The sequence below is a fragment of the Hemitrygon akajei genome, chromosome 7, assembly GCF_048418815.1.
Source record: "Hemitrygon akajei chromosome 7, sHemAka1.3, whole genome shotgun sequence".
Classification (NCBI taxonomy): Eukaryota; Metazoa; Chordata; class Chondrichthyes; order Myliobatiformes; family Dasyatidae; genus Hemitrygon; species Hemitrygon akajei.
Genome location: NC_133130.1, coordinates 56,660,249 through 56,682,105, shown reverse-complemented (window position 1 = coordinate 56,682,105; position 21,857 = coordinate 56,660,249). Strand labels below are relative to the sequence as shown.

General features: G+C 38.3%; 1 protein-coding gene across 24 annotated transcripts in view; it reads left to right on the top strand.

The window, feature by feature from the left end:
- LOC140730474 (neurexin-1) overlaps positions 1-21,857 on the top strand; it is a 1,634,325-nt gene that overhangs the window by 1,478,306 nt on the left and 134,162 nt on the right. For all 24 annotated transcript variants that reach the window (XM_073050928.1, XM_073050924.1, XM_073050929.1 and 21 more), the window contains one exon: positions 21,517-21,688. In XM_073050928.1, coding sequence (XP_072907029.1) covers positions 21,517-21,688 — 172 coding nt within the window. The remainder of the gene's footprint in view (positions 1-21,516; positions 21,689-21,857) is intronic.

The window sequence follows — 21,857 nt, the reverse complement described above, 5'->3', positions numbered from 1 at the left end:
GTAATTTGCATATTTTGTTACGTTTCAATAGACATTTCCTGATGGCAAAGGAGAAAATCAATATTTGTTCATAGTTATTTGATGCTTCATCATTTGCCTCACTGATTTAGTTAGATATGTTCATCAAATCTTGTCTGGTAACAATTTTAGTATTGAATCATCTGCCACGGCAAATATGACCCCTTTTGTTCATTTCATTTCAGTATTGCACAGAGAATATAAATTGTGCAAAGGTACTGTACATTTTCAATCTAATGTAAAAACAAAATGAGATTTGTATTCACTAAAAACCTTGGATGTCTCCAGGATGTCCAAATGTTTTTCACAACAACATGGTGTTTATGGCCAATTATTGATTTCATTGCATTTGTGTAGCAAAGTTGCAGTGACTTCACATGATGTTGGCTGAAGGGTTAGTACTGGCTAAGGCATGAGTAGGATTTTGCTCCCCTTCATCTGGTGGCATAGGATCATTTGTATTCACTCAAGAGGGCAGATAATCAGATTTAAAGTAAGCCAAACTTGTCAGTTGTGAACTTAAGATAATTGTTTGCTACTTCAGTTCACTGGGAGAACCTTGACAGGGTTCCAAATTTACAACTTCCATTAAAAGAAACAAGATTGAATTTGCTGCCTTGGGGAAAACTGAATTATATTCCCATTCTGCTTAGTGCAAGGGAGGAGAGATAATGTCGGCAAAGTATGCATCTCAGATGGGAGATTTAAACAAAAGTCCTTTTCTATCTTTCTAAGATACCAGCAGCATTGTAACCAAAGTTTTTCAACAAAATTACATAATCATTTCCATACCATCAATACAATAAGCAATTTCATTAAAGTTATCTGACAAAAAAACTTTTTTTAAAATTATTAAACTCCTTCTCCTTTATCCAGAGAGGATTTCTCATATATATCAACTATAATTATGTCTTTGATGTAAAGGAAGAGATAGTCTTATAAATCTTGCTTTCAGATGCATTTAAGTTGTAAGCGTGCATTGTTGGAATTAAGATAATATTGGCATAAATTCATTAGTAGGGTACCTATATCCATGAAAATTTTCAATACTGAGCTCTGGCTGTGTAAGGTTGTTTAGGGATTAAAATTTAATGTTGGCAGAACAGTTAAATGACTGATATATACATCCTGTAGTCTATATATTAGATAGGGAGGATGCCCCCACTGACTCCCTCAAATAAATAGGCATAGGATGTTGATTTAAATATCAAAATATCAACCTCTTGATCTGTTAATTCTATTTGTAGAGTACTGAGCTCGAAAGATCATCTGCGATTAACAATTTCACATATAGTATGTTCAAATTAATTTTTTGTGCCTACAAGGATATTCTTTTTTAGCAAATGAATAAATAGTCATCAACTTCAGTCTGTCAGATTCTTGAATCTGGGCAATTATTTTACTATTTATGGTGGAAGCAAAAAACAGGAAGAGTTTGAAGAATGTTTCTGATTATGACCATGATATTCGAAGTTTAAAACTGAGAAATTAGCACTGACAATAAATCTCAGGGCTGAAGAATTAAACTGGTACCAGTGATTGATTCAATGTGAAATTATCTTGATCTCTTCCTGTTTGCTAACATCACATTCAAGTAAAAGTACAGGCATCTACTATTCTTATCTTACTAACAAAAAATCTTTCTGTTTATGGGCCATAAATTAGATTGCAATTTTTGTTTTGCACAATTAAATCCAAAATCAATTTAACTTGGACTAAATCACATTAGTAATAATATTGAGATGAAATTCTGCCATTTGTGAAATTAGATTAGGCATTTCTAGTTGGAATCCACATCAGCACTCTCCTGGAGTCAGATACAAATTTAAAGATGTCAGTTGTTGTGCAAAGTGTATTTCAACCGCTCCTGACATAAATTTGAGTTTAAGTCCTGAAAATAACCATCACTTAATGGTCACAGAAAAACAAGGGTAATACAGTGATCTTCATTTAGTTGCCATTCAAAGGACCACTCTGTTGATGTCAGGATGCTACACAAGGCATCTCTGAAATATACTGAAGACTGCTGAATTGTCTGCCACAGTCTTTAAAGTAATCAACCTACTCGAGAGTTCTTGCTGCAAAATCTGTGGCATTCAGCCATTCTCTTGACATGTTCTGCTCCTGCAAAGGATGGTTAAAATCATGGCAACTCTCTGTGACCTCACTTCAGAATCATTCAGATGGATGATGTTGATCTTTACTTTCTGTTTACTACACAGCTTATTATTTAAAGAGTATTGTCTTTGTATGGAGATTTCTGAAGATTTGGTTAACACACCTCCCATCAAAGAGACAGATAACATTTAAATACTAGAAGCAAAGGGTGGATGTGTAAAGCTGAAGAAATAGGAGTGGCAGCAGACAAGAAAGTAGTGTGTCACAGCTCCCGGGATCCTCACAGCAGTGCAGATGTCAGGCAAAACAGACTGCTGGAAGATTTAAGACTGGTGAGAGTTTCTCTGAAACAAGTTCTTCACATTGTCAGTGATTACCTGGGCAATGGGGAGCAAGATCTCTTGCTGCAACACACTCAGAATGCTGGAGGAACTCATTTGGCTCCTTCCACTTTCTCCAAACCAAAGGTGTAGCCACAGGCACTCGCTCTTCCTCTGTCACATTGAGGACTGCACCCATGCTGAGCTCATCAATTTCATCAACTTTACCTCCAATTTCCACCCTGCCCTCAAATTTAATTGGTCCATCTCTGACACTTCCTCCTCTTTCTCAATCTCTCTATATCCGTGTCTGGAGATAGGGTATCTACTGATATATTTTATAAACCTACTAATTCTCACAGTTATCTTGATTATACATCTTCCCACCCTGTCACTTGTAAAAATACCATTCCCTTCTTTTAGTCCATCCATCTTCATCAATCTGTCCCCAGGACAAGACATTCCATTCTGGAACATCAGAAATGCCCGATTTTTCAAAGAACAGGGTTTCTCTTCCACCACCACTGATGCCGCCCACACCTACATCTCCTCTATTTCATGGACATCTGCCCATATCCCATCCTTCCACGGTCATAATAGGGATAGGATTCTCCATATCGTTATCTACCATCCACAAGCCTCCACACTGGATGATAGTTTCCAGAACATCCCCGATCTCCAACAGGACTCTACAATTAAGCACATTTCCCTCTCCCCATCCCTCCAATTTCCATTGAGATTGCTCTCTATGTGACTCCCTTGTCCATTCATCTTTCTTCACCCATCTCTCTCCTGTCACTTATCCCTGCAAGTGTGATGAATACTGTAATTTCCCCTACAACTTTTCCCTCGCCACCATTCAGGGCTCCAAACAATCCATAACGTTGAGTCATCACTTCACCTACAAGTCTGCTTTGGTTACCTACTGTGGCCGGAGATCCCGCTGCAGCGACCTCGACAGCAATGAGACCAGGAACAGATCGTTGGATGTCTTCACAGAGCTCCTTTGCTCTGTTTGCCGCTAAAGTCTGGGTCTCTCAATGGCTACCCATTTTAATTTCATTTCCCATTTCCATTCTGACTTGTCTGTCCATGGCTTACTGTACTGGTTGAAGGAGCAAAACTCATCTTCCATTTGGGTTGCATCCAAACTGAAGACATGAGCATCATTTTTTTTTTCCAGTATTTTTTCCCCTTCCTTCCTTCCTTCTTCCATTCCCCATTCTGATTACCCTTTCACCTCTTCTCTTCTCCTCACCTGCCCATCTCCCTCTGGTTCCCCTCCTCTTTCCCTTTCTTCCATGGTCCACTATTCTCTCCTATTAGATTCCTTCTACTTCAGCCCTTTACCTCTTCTACCTATCACCTCCTAACTTCTTATTTATCTTGTTCTTGGGAAGAAAGAAATTCCTGATCAGCTTTGATTTAAATAATCATCTCTAATATTATGGTTAACTGGAATTTGGTGAACCATGAAAAGATGTCTTGTAAATTATGAAATGTATTTTATTTTCTCTGAGGTGGGTATGTGTTTGAAATACTTAAAGAATGCTAAAATGTGCAAGAGTAGACATTGAGCTATCTGGGATCCTCTCATTCTTCTGTTTCTTCGTGTAAGTAGAAATGAAATAGACAATGGCTTGCTCACTGGAAATCAGTTAGTACTTATTTGCACAAGAAAGTATTGATCAGTGTCATATTTTTTACTTTAATGAGCTGTCCTGGCTCCTTCAGGTCCAATGATGAAAATGACAGAAATCAATTCTTGTTCAGCAGTCAATATCAATTGCTTATTGTCCATTTTGAATAGAACATTATTCAAAACTGTTCATGAAAACAAAAGCATTTTCAGCTCCCGCAATAGAATCCACAAATTAGAACAATGATGGTGCATTTTAGTTAAAAAGAAATTAAAGCATGGGGGTGGACTTGAGCAGGGTATAGGCAAATGATACGTTCAATCAGACCAGAAAGTGCAGGGTGCATTCTTCTTAATTGCTTCTACAGAAACTTTTAGTTAATACATAAAGGTTCTTAAGACACTTTTCCTTCTGAAGCTAATCTTAAAACATCAGCAAAGTTCACAAGTGAAGGCAAACTGTCTGAGGCAGTAAAAGGATGTTGCTCCTAGTATTGTCTATACATGATGTAGGAGTTTTAAGGCTTGGGTGGGAGGGGGGTTTTGGGGTGAAATGCCATACACAGTTAAAGACCTCAGGGATGTGAATTGCAGCTTAAACATAATAACAGCTTGGCATAAGTCTCAGTAATTCATTATTGGAGCATTTCATGTCTCAAGAGGAATTGTGCATGTTTATTATTGTCTGGATATCATTCAATTTTGTAAATTTCTATTTTATAATGGCATTGCAAATATAGGTTACTCAATTGCCAGTATACATTGATATTCATGTTTTTTTTTTTGCAATCCAACTAGTAAGTGATATCTAATTTTATTACCTAACATTCTTTAGTTCCTTTGGTTACTGATGTGTTTAAGAAATATACTAATTCTCAAAAGATAATTGCATCAGATACATTTCTCTTGAACCTAGCTGGGGATTAAATCAGAATTCTTTGGGCTTTATTAAATCTTGAGCTAGATGGTAGTCACACCTGAGTCCACTCTGGTAGTGCGAGAGTGTACCAGATGGATCTAAAAATGTATGAATCTCTTTCATGCATTTTTGTTCTTTATCAAATTCTGTGAGAGTTCAGATTCTTTTTTTTTATATAGCCATTGAGACCAAAATTGAAACAAATCTCTGTTAAATTGAATTACATTCTGTCTTTGTCAGAGCTGGATTCAATTATTTCCCAATGTTCTTTTGATTGGCTTTCCACCCTGTAACCTCCTGTAAACTTTGGTTTATATAAAACTTTGTTTCACAACTAAAAACTGCTTAGTCCCATTCACTCATAACCCTTTGCTGGCCTACATTGTGCAGCAAGGCCCAATTTTTTAAATTGTCCTTGTCATCAAAACTTACAATGGCCCTCCCCCTTCGTAACTTTATAAGCCCCCTGTGGTCCTGCAAATTGCTGGAATTTTTCAGATTCTGGTATGAAGGAGGTAGAATAAATTGAAAAGGTATACAGGGTTTCTGGATTATCAGTGCAACCCAGTTTTAATTGAGATCAGTATATACATGTAACTACATCATACATTTAGCAATACAATCAAGCCTTTAAAATTAATCCAATTGTCACCAAATTCAAATTGTTTAATTTGAATTAACTAATTACTTAGTTAATAAATCTAAAAATGCATTTTTCAAATAAAATGTTAATGGATTATTAAAATCTCTGTTATGCACATTAAACCAGTTACTGATGAACATAAGAAAAAATGAGAAGGCAACTAAAGAAATTAACTAAAATATCCCTTCACCAGAGCAGTGAATACTCTCCTCTACCGTTAAAATTTCTCTTTCAAGTGTCATGAAACAAAATTGCATAATTTATAATCATCTGTAATCCATTATCTATAAAAATGCTAAATTGTACTATTTACTAAAGAAGGTTTTGTTAATGTGAAGTTGCCAATATTTACTTGCAATACCAGTTATCTACAGATGAGCTGTAAATAGCTGATTTCTGTTTTAAACCTGGCCATGTGTTTAGCTAGAATTTAAAAAAAGTTGGAGAAGTTCTTCAGCACATTAACATCATGTTAAGTGTCTCACATAAAGTGGGCCAGTGAACATTTTTCTCACAGGTCTTCAATTACTAAGCCTTTCACCTTCATTTCCTCCTTTTACTTTATTCTTCATTTGATGAGCATAGACTATTGTTCACCCATTCTCCCACATTTAGTATGGATAGTTCTGTGCCCCATTCTCAGAGGAGAACTTATGCCACACCCACTACTGCTTCTTTTTTGAAACCTTTCCTATCTACTTTAACTATTCTCCTTTCCATTCTGTTTCCAGTCCAGCTGTACCTGCCTTTCCTTATCATTAACTATCTTCTTAGTTCCTTCTGTTTTTGCTTCCTTTTTTCCCCCACTCCCCTTCTCTTCCACACCCTTAATTCACCCTTTCCTCCCCTGTCCTGTCCCTTACTCACTTTTCTTTCAATTATGTCTCCTCCTTTGCTTTCCTCTTCCCTTTTGGCCTTCCTCCCTCCCCTCATTTGCCTTTATCTCCCCTTACTTTCACTTATTTCCTGTCTCTTTTCTTCTTTGATTGGACAAATTCTGTCATTCTTTGAAATGAAAGCTGAGTTCTTTATGCAACAGTCTGATAAAAGCAAACTTTACTGAGTTTTACTTTAAGGTGCATAATATATAGACAGCTCATTTCTCAGTTTCAATTTCTGTCACTACCTGATTTGCACATCACAAAGTTGAATTCTATGAACAATTCACCAAAGCCCAATGGGCATCACAGTGATTTGCTTGTAATTGATATTTGAAAGCCATGAAATTTGTTGGGTAGAATGAGCTTTAAACTCACTTTTAGATTTTTTCATGTTGATGATGCTTATTGCCCCAAGAAAATGGTGCTAGGTCATCTTAAAAGGGAGAGTCCTTCAGATGTAAAGAGGTAGTGATACAAGTCTATTTCAGAATGATTTGTGATTAACATTAAACAATTTGCAGGCAAGAAATAATGGGAACAGGTGGAGCAAGAAGAGGGAGAAGAAGGAGATGGTCTGGAAGGTGTCTGGAGAGTCTATAGTCTGTAGAGTGAGACTTCAAGGGCTGGAATCTGAGAAGTAAGGAAGGTGATACTAGGAACTATTCAAGGAAGGGATAGGCAGGTCGTATCAGATGATGAAAGGGATCCAGCAAGTGAAGTGTGTGGGGGTGATGGTGGATAGAAACTGAATAGGGAAAGGGATGGAACTGGCATTACAAAGCTGGAGGGAGGGTGAATTGAAACAAAAAAATGAGAGGATTAAATAAAGGTGGATTGAAAGGAGAGAGAGCGAGAGAGAAGATGAAGAAAAAAAAACAACACACAGGGGTTCGGTAAAGGTTACCTGAAACTGGAGTCGTGCCATTAGCTTGTATACAACCCAGGCAGAATATGAGGTGTTGTTCTTCAAGGTGAGACCATGACATTGGAAAAGGGCAAAAATGGGTAAACCAATGTGGAAATGGGAAGAGGGGCCTAAATGGCATTCAACTGGGAGCTTAAGATGGCCTCTGCAGACTGAGCACATGCTTTGCAAACTGGTTACCTAACCTGTGTTTTGTCTTACTGATGTGGACGAAACTGCTTAAGGAGTATCTAATGCAATAGATAATGCAATTGGAGCTACCCATGAATCTTGAAGTGTGATGAGGCAGATGATAGAGATATTTGATTGATTTTAGAAAGTTTTGTCTGGTGTTTCAGATTTGCAAAAATACCCATTTAAAGTTGCAAATGCAGTTTTTTTAGAAGAATATTCCCAGAAAAAAAATAATCTTCTAAATTAACATCATAATTTCTCAATTTTACATTTTTCAATTGTCAGTCTATCTTTACTGTTACCATTGGGACTCTTCCTTTTCACTTATTCATATTAAAAAAAATTGAACTCTGAGATATGGCTGAATATCTAAAATATGCACGTCTGCATGATTGCATTGCAAGAAAACACTTCACACATAGCATTAACAATGCTGAGTGGATAGTCAGATGCACAAAACGTTGTTATTGCTTTGCAACATGATCTGTTTAATAACTTGTATAGCAGGAGGGTTTTTGGACAAAATTTGTCAAGTCAACATGCCTTCTTTATGATGCTTATTTATTTAATGAATTGCCTTGTGGAGGTGAAATATACTATTCAATAAATTCCATAGGTTTAAAACTATGCAATGATTCAGTGAAAAGGAGAAAAGTAACCTGAATCAAGACATTATTTATCTAATGTACAGTCAATAAATCAGACTCTTTTATTGTTCTGCATGACACTTTTTCGTGATTGGTGAATTATTGTACTGCCACTTCACTGAATATATATTTAAGAATTTTACTCATCTTGATACTATAAATGATGAATGAGGTATATAGCTTTTAACCACAAGAACATAAGATATAGGAGCAGAATGAGGCCATTTGGCCTATTGGGTCTGTCATTTAATCATGGCTGATCCATTTTCTCTCTCAGCACCATCACCTGCCTTCACCCTGTATCCCATCATGCCTTGACTAATCAAGAACCTAACAACCTCTGCCTTAACTATACCCAAAGACTTGGCCTCCACAGCCTCCTGTGGTAATGAATTCCACAGGTTCACCACTCTCTGGCTAAAGAAATACCTCCTCATCTCTGTTCTCCCCTCTATTCTGAGTCTGTGTCCTCTGGTCTTAGACTTCCCCACCACAGCAGACATCCCACATCTCCTGGAAGTTCCGGGAGTCTCCCACATATTGATAGCAGCTCCCTGATGCCCACAAATTATATACAATATCCCTGAAGTCGATTTTTTTGAGAGGGAGAGGAAAAGGAAGAGGAAAAGTGTGAGGGAGCATCCTGATTGGTCTCTCTTCGTGCTAAGTAGACCTCTCAGTTTTCTTTGTGGGCTGGCTTTACAGTTGACCTCAAAAATAATGACAGTGTTGCTCACTGCACTGTTTGCAACAGTGACCTTTCTATTGCCCATGGTGGGTTAAAATGTGAAAGACATGCTGAGGTAAGTTTAACAGGTGTCATCGTTCATTAGCATAGCAAACGTTATTTAAACTAGCTGGCTAGCTGTGAAGGAGCTACTCTATTGATATCCTACGTGATGAGGCCAAACTCCCTGTAGACATGCTTAAAGTTGTAATAGAATTTAAAAAAGACTCCACTGATAATATAATATAAGTGCATATTTTAATGTCACATTTTCTGCATATACCCAACTTGGTTTACAGATTAGACATAATCACTAAACAAAGTATTACATACACCCTTGGAGGTCGACCGGGGTGGGGGGGGGGGGGGGCTGTTGCTACCTCCCTGAAATGAGTTTTTGCAGGGTGGCATGCCTGCCATGGGAAACATCCACTTTATTGAGGCCTTTCAACATTTGATATGTTTCAGTGAGATCATCCTCATTCTTCTTAATTCCAGTGAATAAAGAGTCACCAGAGTCATCAAATGCTCCTCATATCATAAACCTTTCAATCCCAGAATCTTTTTCATGAATCTTCTTAGAACCCTCTCCAATGTCAGCATATCCTTTCTTAGGCCCCAAAATGCTCTCAGTGCTCCAAGTGAGGCCTCGTCAGTGCTTGGTAAAGTCTCAATATTACATTTTTGCTTTTGTTGCAAATTCTTTTGGAAATTTGCTACCAAATGCTACCAAACATTCAGATAACATGTCTGTATTAATTTCAAGTGCTCATTACTTTAATAAAGATCTTTGTAGAATTTATTTTAAATAGCTTATCATTTATAATGCCAGGAAATAAGTTTGAATAAAGGCTGTTTGTATCTCAGTATTGCACACCACCATTCCTAAATTATAATATGTAGGGTCACTAATAATCCAAAGGTAATAACCAGCTTCAGTGTAGCCAGGAACACTATTACAAGCTTAGGAACTTCATCTTGTAGATTGATTATACATTTTTTTTCAGTGTGGAATATAATGGAGGTCCTTGAGCAGCAATATCGATACATAAGGGAATGTCTTTAAATCTTCATACTGAAACTGGTACAGCTTTATATCTTATTTCCCGCTAAACATATGCACTTTTACAATTGGTATAATATAAATGGATGATTTCTTAGCACACCTAAAATGTTAGGATTTTATTGTTTTATCAAAGCAGAGAAACAAAGTGATTCAGATACACAGGCCTGCAAAAGCAGACAGTGCAAGATGGGTCATCAAAAGCAAACAACGTTCTTGCTTTTATATCCAGAGGCATATGATACAAAATTACAGAGGCATTTTGAAATGTGTACAGTATTTCTTTGCCATGGCTCATGTATTTTACACTGTTTCTAGAATTTCATTTTAGGGCACATGACAATAGAAATGCTATTACATAATTCACCAGACTGCTTTCAAGGAAAAGGGGAGTAGATATAGAAGTACTTGAAAGATTAGCATAATATTACTGGAACTGAGAGGTTTGAAATGACATGATGGCAGTCTTCAAAACTCTGAGCTGTTAAAAGGTGATAGGTTATGTCCAGAGGTTGGAATGCCATGGAACGTGATGGCAAGATTTTAACTTAATTACAAGAAGAATTAAATGATAGCTGAACACATCTCAGTGCACCTCTCTTGCTGGCATGGATAATCTACTTCTGTGCTGTAACCTTGAATGAATTTGCATATATATTTTATGATCCTGTAATATAATATGACTATTTTAATATGAATTTCATTATATGGTGAAATTAATAATTATCTATACACTTAAAACTTTAATCTTTTAAGCAAGTTATTCAGGTGTCTTGAATTAGAACTGTGGAGAACCTCCCTTGCTGCTGTATTTAGAATAATTATAGGGTTGGTCCAATTGGCTACTTGTGAGAACTGCAATAGGAATGTCAGAGTTAATTTCTCAATTACTCATCTAAACTCTCAGTATTTATCTAATGTGCAGTCATGCAATTTCCATGCTTTTACCATCTTTCTTTCCCCACTCTTTCAAACTTATCTTCCTCACTTTCTTTACCACTCCCAGAAATCCCAGAATTAGATTTATTATCACTGGCATATATGACATGTAATTTGATGTTTTGTGTCAAGAGTACAGTCCATTGTCACCAAATCATTATAAATGACAAAAATAAGTAAAAAGTGCAAAGGAAAGGAATAACAAGTAATGCCAATGGACCATTCGGAAATCTGATGGCAGAAGCAAAAAGGTTGTTTCTAAATTGTTGAGTTTGGATTTTCAGACTCTCTGTAACATAAGAGGAAAAGTCCCAGATGGAGAAGATCCGCAGTGATACATGCCACCTTCTTAAGGCACCGCTCCTTGAAGATCCTGTGCTTTGGAGACTCCATACCTGCCTGTGATGCAACCGGTCGGAATGCTCTCCACTGCACATCAGTAGAAATTTGTAAAGTTCTTTTGGTAACAAAGTGAATCCTGTCAAACTCCTAATGAAGTAGAGCCACTGGCATGCCTTCTTTGTGATTATACATCCAAATTGTTCTACGGTGGCATCATTAAAAATGAGCATGACATAGCTGTATTCTGCTGCTGTCCACAAAGGGGTTGGCTTTAAACATTGAAGAGGCCCTTAGGTTTATTTCAGAGGGAACAGATCCATAACCAGAAAAAATCTCCATTTTCCTTGGAAGTCTGCTCAGGGACTCCCGATAAGCCAAGTTATTTTGGAATACTATCTGATAATAAATTTAATTTGACTTTGAATAATTATGAAACCATGCACATTCACAATTACAATGGACCCAGTCATCTTATGATTGCACACCATACCCAATAATTTTGAGGCCTTTTTACTACAGCAAATCTGTTGGACAAAGCAGAGGAAGGGTTAGGGGGAGTGGGAGGACTGGAAGGCTCCACTGTAATTACATTAATGCAAAGAGCCGCACAGGTAAATCAGATGAGCTTAGGGCACACCTTAGAACTTGGAATTATGATTTTAATGCACTCGTCGAAATAGGCAGCACAGGGGTCTTAATATTCATGTGTATACTTGTTTCAGACATGACAGAGCAAAATGCAAAAGAAGAGGGGTGATTAGAGAGACTGGTAAGACTAGTACGTAGTGATGATATCCTGCAGGAATAGTCCAATATGGACATATGGTTAGAATTTAGGAATAAGAGTGGGGCAGTTACTTGGCTGTGGTTATACTATTGGCCTCCTAATAGTCAGTTGGAATTAGAAGAACAGATTTGCAAACTAATCACAGAAAAAAAATAAGAACATTAGGATTATAATATAAAGGAGTTTTAACTTCCCCAATATTGACTGGGATTGCCTTAGTGCAAGGGAGTAACATGGGACTGAACTTGTTAAGTGATTCCAAGTTTTTGAGAAAACACGGAGAGAGCCCTGACAGAAATGAGGCTGTAATGACTTTATCTCAGGAAAGGAACTTGGGCATTACATGGAAATGTTGGAGGGAGAGCATATTGATAATAATGACTGCAGTTCAGAAAGTTTAAAGTAAGTATGGAAAGGGATAAGGTTTTGATTTAGTGGCAAAATAATCTCAATAGCAAAAGAGGGGAGCTGGTGAAAGTAAATTGGGAGCAGATTCCTGTGCTGCTAATGGAGATAACAAATGGGATTCATTTAAATGAGAGTTAGTATGTGTTCAGGGTAGCATATTCCAATAAGAATTAAAGACAAATATAGCAAGATTTGGAAACCTGATATCACAAAAGAAAAACTAAGATATAACAGAGCTGGGATTAAGATTCTATTGAGGAATATGGAGAATGTAGAAAATAATAATGAAGAAATTAGGTGGGGTGCAGGAAGCAAAAAACCATGGAATATATTTAGAATGATAGATTAAAGAAAATCACAAGACCAGTAATGTATTGGATGTTTCCCCTTACAAAATTGACTGATTACTAACGGAAATACAGAATTTCCCTCTATAAAATTTATGTGACTCAATATATAAATAAATATCACATTTTCTTCCAACTCTTTCAACTCTTGATGTACTGTAGCTTTGTGTTGCAGCAAGTCTGGATTTGGACTGCGATCAACATAACATCTAGTGGGACCTAACAAATGGGATCCACAATTGGCTTGGCAACAGGAGGCTTGGCGTAGTGGTGGAAGTTAGCTTTTTTGTGAGTGGAACTCTGTGACCAGTGATGTACTACACTACTGGGGCATATGTTGTTTGTGTTTAACAACTTGGATCTGAATGTATGATTGGAAGGTTTGCTAATGTCATGAAATTTGGTGGTACTGTGGAGAGTGAGGAAGGTTTTCTGAGGCTACAGCAGGATACAGGTCAGTTGGAAAGTTGATATTTAATTCCAGCAAGTGTGAAGTGATGCTTTTGGAATATAAAATGGGGTAAAACATATGCAGCAAATGGTAGGGTGCTAAGGAAACTTGATGAACAGGGGCCTTGGGGTTCAAATCCACAGTTCCCTGATAGTGGCACAAGTAGACAGGCTGGTGAAGTAGGCATATGGCATGATTGATTAGGGCACAGAATATAGCTAATCCTTAATTTACACCAGTCTGTTACTCCAATCCCATTTCTTCGAATTTTGGATCTGCCAAAGCACCACACTGACTGTTCAGGGAAAAATGTCATTAAAAATGCTAAGGCTTAAATGTTTTGAAAAACTAATAAAAAAATTTTTTTTAAATGCTAAGGCTTGAATGATTGTTTTAATGACCCATTTAAACTATAACTGCTGCTCAACAACTGTTTGACCTCCAGACTCTGACTTCATACAAGTGGTCCTAATCCTTTGGAAAATTATTTCAAAATACTATGGAAGTATTTAAATTTCTACTTCTTTACTTTGCTCTATGGAAGAAAAAGTTAGTTGAAAGTTGATGAACTTCTTGGTTTGCTGACTATGAGCATCTTTCTAAGTAATTGGGTGCCAAGGCTTCCTCATGACATTTCTATAGCTAAATGCCAGAAATCCTCTGTAGCTGTCATCTCAATGCAATTGATTTTGGAAAAGAACAAATCCATGCTCCTGTGTGCTTGATCCTTGTGAGTAGTTTGCTCTGAGGTCAGTAAGGGCATTGCTGCTTTGATATTAACTGCAAAGCCAGGTTTAGAGTTTCTCAGGCATGGATGTAAACTTTACTGAATATTAGTAAACATTGCCACAAATCAAAAAGTTGCATTTTGTTTTCTTGTCCTGTCAAGGTAATGCATTCTCGTGACCTAAACAGTTATACCTTAAGCATTTGCACTTTAGCTGGTTAATCTCTTAAAATGGGCCCTCACATGACACTTGGTTCTTGTGTATTAACATTGCATTGCTATTTACAGACAGCATTGAATTCCCCTTCACCCTCTTGTTTAACCTCCAGCTGTTACGTCCACATAAAATTTCTTCAATATAATTGTTTCACACATTATATTTGATGTTGTTTATATTTAATTTGCATATTTATGTACGGTGTCTTTTTTGCTCTGTTGAGTTTAATTAAAGTCTTGATGAACATTTTGTTCCCAATAGTTATAATGGGATAAAGCTTGTGGATTCAGTGTGGGAAGAGCTGCTTCACACATCCTCCTGAAATCTTTCTTATCTCACTGTAAATCTATCTCCTGTATGTTTAGACCCTGGGAAAAAGGCAGCAACCATTCACCCTATCTCTGCCTCCTATGATTTTATAAACCTCTGTAAAGTTACCCATGACCTCCTGCGCTCTGTGGAAAGAAGCCCCAGACAAACCACTCTCTCATATAACACAACTCTCAGCCTTGGTAACATCCTTTTTAATCTTCTCTGCACCTTTTCCAGCTTAATGACATCCTTCCCATAGCTAGGCAATCAGAAACACATACAGTATTCCAGGTGTGGACCCACCAATGCTTTGTACAGTTGTAAGACAGGGTCCCAACTCTTCTGCTCAATATCCTGACCGATGAAGGTGAGGATGCTAAGCACTTTTTCACCTCCCTGTCTACCTTGTTCTACTGTTCTACTGCACTTCCAAGGGCCCTGCCATTGACTGTGTAACTCTTGCCATGGTTTAATTTCCTAAGATGTAACACCACACATTTGACCAAGTTAAGTTCTGCCTGCCATTCATTTTCCAGTTGTTTTAGATCCTGTAGTTGTCACAAATAACTTATTTTGCTGTCCACAATACTACCAACCTTGCTGTCATCCACAAAGTTTCAAACCATGTCAGCTACATGCTCATCCAAATCAAAGTACAGATGATGTGCAACAGGGGACCCAGCACCAATCTTTGTGACACACCACTGGTCGCAGACCTCAGATCTGAAAATTACAATACCCCACTACAACCCGCTGACTCCAACCACCAAGCCAATTCTGTATCTAAGTTGTGTCCCTTTGAGCTGGATTGACTCAACATATCTACCATTTCTACAGTGGTTGGATTTGATAGATCGACTCAGAACTCTTCCCTGCTCCTAAACTTTCAGAACAATCCATTATATGCTGTATATTTCCCAATCTATTCAAAGCTGAACTATTTCGTTTCATTTTCAGATTCGTAACCAGTTATTCAATGCGTGCTTTGGTGCTGTAAATGCCACTAGGTGGCAGTATCATTGGGCATCAAAAGCTAGAAGATGAAACATTAGTTATCGTTTATTGTTTTTTTGCAATTATTTTGTAATTCTGTGATGCTTCCTCATAAAGCATTGTATGATGTTTGCTGCAGTTTTAGATGTTCTGTCCTATATATGTCCTTAGAAATTGCTGGTGTCTGCAATTGCCAATGCTGTTTGATGTTCTGGATATTTGATGAGGAGTTTCAGTGCAGTAACAGCTTAAGGTTATTTAAAATTGCTATATGCACAAGACTGTATAAAATTTCTTTTAATTAAATTAAAGCTAGTTAATACTTCTCTAAAAGAGCAGAATTAGCTAGATATCTCATGCCGTAACACACGGAACCTTTGAATTGACAGTTTGAAACTAATTAAATTACTTTTGATCTGTAGCCTCACCAAAAGGGATTTGGATTGAAGCTATCCAAGCTGTTGCATATTACAATACATTTCCCTTTTCATAATGGAGTGCTTCCCCTCTTTATTTTCTCTGTCCTTCCACAACATACATAATGTATACACAAAATTATTCGACAGCACCTTGGCTTCAGATTTTGAAGCTGTATTTCACTTATTTACTGTACGTAGATGGTGGTCTGAGTCTTTTCCTGCATGTCACAACAAACAAAGGGACTGTGGTCAGAAATTTATATCTATGGAATAGTAAATGAACATGCAATTGTCATATTCTGTCAGTTCCGTCTAGAATACACGGCAATTATTGAAACATGTCAATAAATACAGGCATGTTGATCCTGCTGTTTCTGATTTATGAGACCGGTAGTTAGGTGGGAGTGGCGTGGCTGAATATGGAAAGCAGTGATGAAAGTGGAGGGAGTGAGCCCGGAAAAGCCCAGGACACACATATTTAACAGTAGGCTGATTACGGTCTTGGCCCGAAATGTTGATTCTTTATTCATTTCCATACAGGATGCCTTGACCTGCTGAGCTCCTCCAGCATTTTGTCTGTGCTGCTTTGGATTTACAGCATCTGCAGACTTTTTTGCATTTATATTTTCTTTTCTGTTTCCAGTTTTTTTGCCAGCTGAGCAAATTCTCAGACTACTGAGGAACTGGAAAAAGACCCTTGGGAATATTTTCTGGAGACTAGGAAAGATATAGAAATTGCAACTGGCAGAGCACCGAATCAAGGGTTCATAACTGGGCCAGTATTAGCTATAAAAGCACTTGCATTTTTGAGTCAGCAGTACCTACTTTAATTTTACTGCTGGGTTGCTGAAGCCATGGGAAACTTGAGCAAGAACTTCCAATATTTAAATAGCACTTTGGTGTTTACTAGCAACTAGGTTCCCATCTCTCAGAGTCATTTTGCATTGTTATTACGTTATTTTTTTAATTGCACATAGCAACAAATTCAGAACAAATTTGAAAGTGAGTTTTTAATGACCATTATTGATTATTACATAGTGGTCTTTTTAAGGCATGATTCTTGCATGATATGTAGCCTGCTGCTACAAAAGTGATGAATGACGGTAGTACACATGACCCGATGGAGATGCACCCTCCATTCTAAAATCTTCAACACAGCCTCAATTCCCCTCCAACATCCTGGGCAATTAAAGACAGCCTAGCTGGAGGTGACCATTGTTGTCTCCTTCAGGGTTCAGAATTTCTTGTCTAATGGACACATGGACATTTTATGCCATCAAAAAAAAATCCCACTGAGCTTTTGACCAGTGATCACTTTCATAATAAGATATTTTAGTAATTGGATCAAGGACTTATTGATATCTTATTAACAATGCAGATGAACCTGCAGTATAAAAGTGAGGAATCCAGAAGTGTCATCCAGGTTCCTTTGTATGTATATACTAGTCATATGTTGATACCAGCTGTCGGTCACTCTTTATTTTGCATTGGAAACTATGATTTCACAGGCTCAATGCACTGAATCTCCATTTGGTAGTATGTTTTATCCTTAACGGCAACTGAAAGCTGAGCAAGGACGCCTCACACCTTTATTTTCCTGCTGATCTTCAGGCCCTGCCTCATAGCCCAGGCTCCAGGTATCTTGCTATCCATCCTGTGATCCCAGCTGCTGTTTCTGTTGCAAGATTGTGCAGCATACAGCATGCAAAAATGAAGTCTCTACACCTGGTTGCTTTTCCTGCAGGGTGCCCCGGACTGATGCAGGCATGAGAGTCACATTCATATGTAACCAGTCAAGTGGAAGTTTTCAGTCATTACATTGCTTCCATTTGAGTGTTTAACTTGTGGATAGATAATGCACAAGAGAGCTAAGGAAGTAGACGTTAGCCTTCTATTCTCTAGGACCCTCTCTCTCAGCTGGGCTGGTAATATAAAATATTTGGCAATGTACTTTTCTTGAGGATGAGGTATCGCATGTTTCCTGGAAACAGGACATTGGCTATGAGAGAATTCCTCAAATGATCCACAAATACCAGAGTGGAAGCCAATCATTTTGATGAATAGGTTCATTGTGTTAATGGGACCATGTATGAGCAAATGCATGCAGTCAATGTCTGGCTGACTGAAAGGAAGCTAGCAATATTGGAATATCCTAGTGCATAAGTGCTCACCAAGTAAATGGGGTCCTTTTGCACTTAGAGTTGTAGTGCTTGCTGCCCTTTCTGATTGACTGATGAGCAGCAAACTGGATATGATGTGGCCATTCGGAAAAAATCGTATGTGAGGGCCAAAATGAGCAGTCTAGCCATTTGAGTATGGCTGAAGGTTATTGGGTTGCCACTGAAGTGTAGCAGTTAGCGCAATACTTTTACAGCTCCTGGAATTCAAAGTTCAATCCTGTTTCCATTCTGTAAGGCGTCTCTAGATGTTCTTCCTGTGGAAAGCATGGATCCCACGATTTCCTCCCACAATCCAAAGACATAGTAATTGGTCATTGTAACTGTCTGGATTTGAACCTGGAACCACTCACTTCAAAGTCTGGCATGGATGCCACCACACCACCGGACAGCAGTCGGACACTTTACTCACACATTATGATTCGCACCATCCAGTGAAGTTGCCTGTGATGCCTCATCTTATGAGATAGGGCAGACATGTCACATGTTATGAATGATGGACGTGAACGCCCATAGCCTTTGCACCAAATTCCATTTCTGCTGCAGAGAAAAATGATGCACTGATTGACAGAGGGGCCTTGAGTCTGGTATGGGGTATAACATTTTCAGCTAGTACTTGTTTGGGAGAGAATTTACTCTTATTACTGATCATCAACCACTAGTATCCATTTTCAATCCACAGAAGGGTGTTCCATTAACAGCAGCAGCGTGAATGCAGAGATGGGCTCTGTTTTTCTGGAGGATACAATTCAAATTCAAGAGGACAACTAATCATGAAAATACTGATCGATTGCTCCATTTACCCTTTGAATAGGAAGTACCCGACAGATTTACAAAAGAGGACACTCCTCTTGATGTATTCTCCCTAATGAAAATCGAAGTTCTCCCTATTACGGCAGAGTTGCAAAGGGAAACCAGAAACAACCCCACACTGTCTCCGGTCTACATGGTGACGCAACATGGCTCAAATGTGCAGCAGAAATCCTAGCTCCCCTATTTTACTAGCATGGGATGAGCTTCCCCCGACAGGTGATGCCTTATCTGGGGATTGAGAGTTGTTGTATCATCCAAGCTGAGAGCTAAAGTGTTGGAGGAGTGTCACACTGGTCATCTAAATTGTGGTCAGAATGAAAATTTTGGCTTGCAGCTTTGTCTCGTGGCCTGGCATAGATCAGCAGATCAAACAGTTTGCCATGCACCGTTCGGGGATGCCAATACATCCGGAAGATGCCAAGAAGTGCCTCTCCATCCCTGGGAATGCCCTGCTTTGCCCTGGCAGAGGATTCATGTGGATTTTGCGAGGCCATTGATGATAGTAGTGGATGTAACTACAAGTGTTCCCAATAGCCTCCACTACAGCCTTGCACACTGTTGGGAAGAAAAGTCTCTTCTCAAGGACTGGTGTTCCAGAAGACTTGGTCCATGATAATGTGCCACAGTTTCAGTCATTCCTGAAAATGAATGGAATAAGACATATTATATCTGCACCGTACCACCCAGCTACAAATGGCTTGGTGGAATGATTTGTCCAGGGTCCAAAGAACATACTGTGAGCAGTGTCAGTAGAACATATTACGCTGACACTGAATTGGAAGATTTTCAATTTTCTCCTTGCATTTTGTAATGCACACACCCGACAACCAACAACACACTAGCTATGCTGTCTTTGGGACGTCCCTTGTGCTGTTTTAAAATTTAAAATCTACTGTGCTGTGGATGTCTATATCTAAAAAGCAGGGAAGAGTGTAGTGTATTTAATATTCGAGGAATATTGAAAATATAGTTTTTGATTGAACATTCATTGTTCGTTTACATGATTCATAATTGGTTAGAAGTACATGAATGGCCTTTGTCATTAGACCACCTGGTCATATGTGAGTGGCCTACTAAAAAAAGAAAACCTAAGTAAGCACGAATCCAGGCTCCCATGCTTTTCTTTCTATTAGTTTCTGGAGTTACAAGACAATACATTACCCACCTCCATACAGACAATGAAACAACCCCATGAACACTACCTCACTATATTTTGCTCTCTTGTGGGACTTGTGGGAGAGAGCCTCCTTCAGTCAGAGTTGACCATGGATATTGCGGCCTAGTTATCTAGATATGCAGGCTTGGGAAGTATGATATGGAGAGGAAGCTGTTGCCCATGTGGCAAGCTACCCCTCTCCGTGCATCTGATGAAGCCAAAGAAACAGCAGAGACTGATACAGTTTGGTACCCGAAGCGTCGCAGGAGTTGCCAGTCGGCATTGGACTCAATGTAGGACTTCCTTAGCAACCACCTCCGGATTTTTCCTTCGGGGTTTACTTCTGAGCCTTCCCCATGAGTGGGTATAGCTGCAAGGCAGCAGAGGTTTGAGATCAGAGTTTACCTTCTCCTAAATGAGCCGCTAAACATGACTGATGAGCCCCATCTGCCCGAAGCGACTGGTTTTAAGGCACCCGTTACCCGCCTTTGCCCCTTTCCTGTCAGTAGAAACAGTTCAATTGGGCTTTGTAACAAAGCCTCACACAAAGGCCAGGAGCTGGTCTTGGTTGTCAGAGGCTATTTGAAGCCTCTTATTTAATACTTAATTAACTACTTACTTAATATTTATATGTATTCCTTGTATTCATTGCAATTTATATATTTTTTATGTATTCTGCTCTAATGCTGATTCAGAACAACAAACTTCACAACATATGTCAGTAATAATGAACCTCATTCTGATTCTGAGATTGTGCAATGTGCCCCTAATTATGCTGAAACTGATCACGGAAGTTATTGGTTTTATTTTGAAACCCATTTTCTGCCAGGATGTATATGATACAAATAGTGACACATCAGGTATGTGCTTGACACTAGAAAAGTGTCAAGGCACACGTGTGATAAATTAATAGAATTGCTTGGTCCAGTTTGTAGTGACAATGATTTCATCAAGAAAGGATTTCCAGCTTGACATGTCTTAGGTTTACAATGATTCGTGTCTGATTGGTATATTAAAGGCAGGAATTAATCAACTCAATTCATTCTTAGTTTCAGTGCTAAAAAGAGCATAAATATACTGTATTTTTGATCTTTTGCTGAGATCCCAATGCAGTGCAGAATGTGACTGCTTCCTGGCAGTTCAATATGTACTTGATCTCATATTTCATTTCATTATGGTTAAGTATCAGTGATAAGAAATTTCCTTTCTCAGTGCAGTTTATGACACATCTTGAGGATTTTTTCTTTGCATTTGCTCTACTACACTTTTTGATATCATCGTTATACTTAACCATGGCAAAATATGTACTATAAATAGTCAATGTGGATGACCATCTCTGTTCCTTTCATTACAGGAACAAGGAAAAATTCGGGTTATTTTTAATGTCGGAACAGATGACATCACCATTGAAGAATCAAGTGGTATTGTAAATGATGGAAAATACCATATAGTACGATTTACACGGAGCGGTGGTAATGCCACTCTACAGGTGGACAACTGGCCAATCATTGAACGTTATCCATCAGGTATGTGTTCAAAAGCAATACGAATATATGTGCATCATTTACCATTATCTCTGAGCAAGTTTTGTGCAAAATTGATGAAAGCAATAGTTTGCCAAGCGATATGATTTCCAAGAGATCCAACTCATCATTAAGAGAATATCAGCCTTACTAAGTCTGTTAGGTTCAAAAG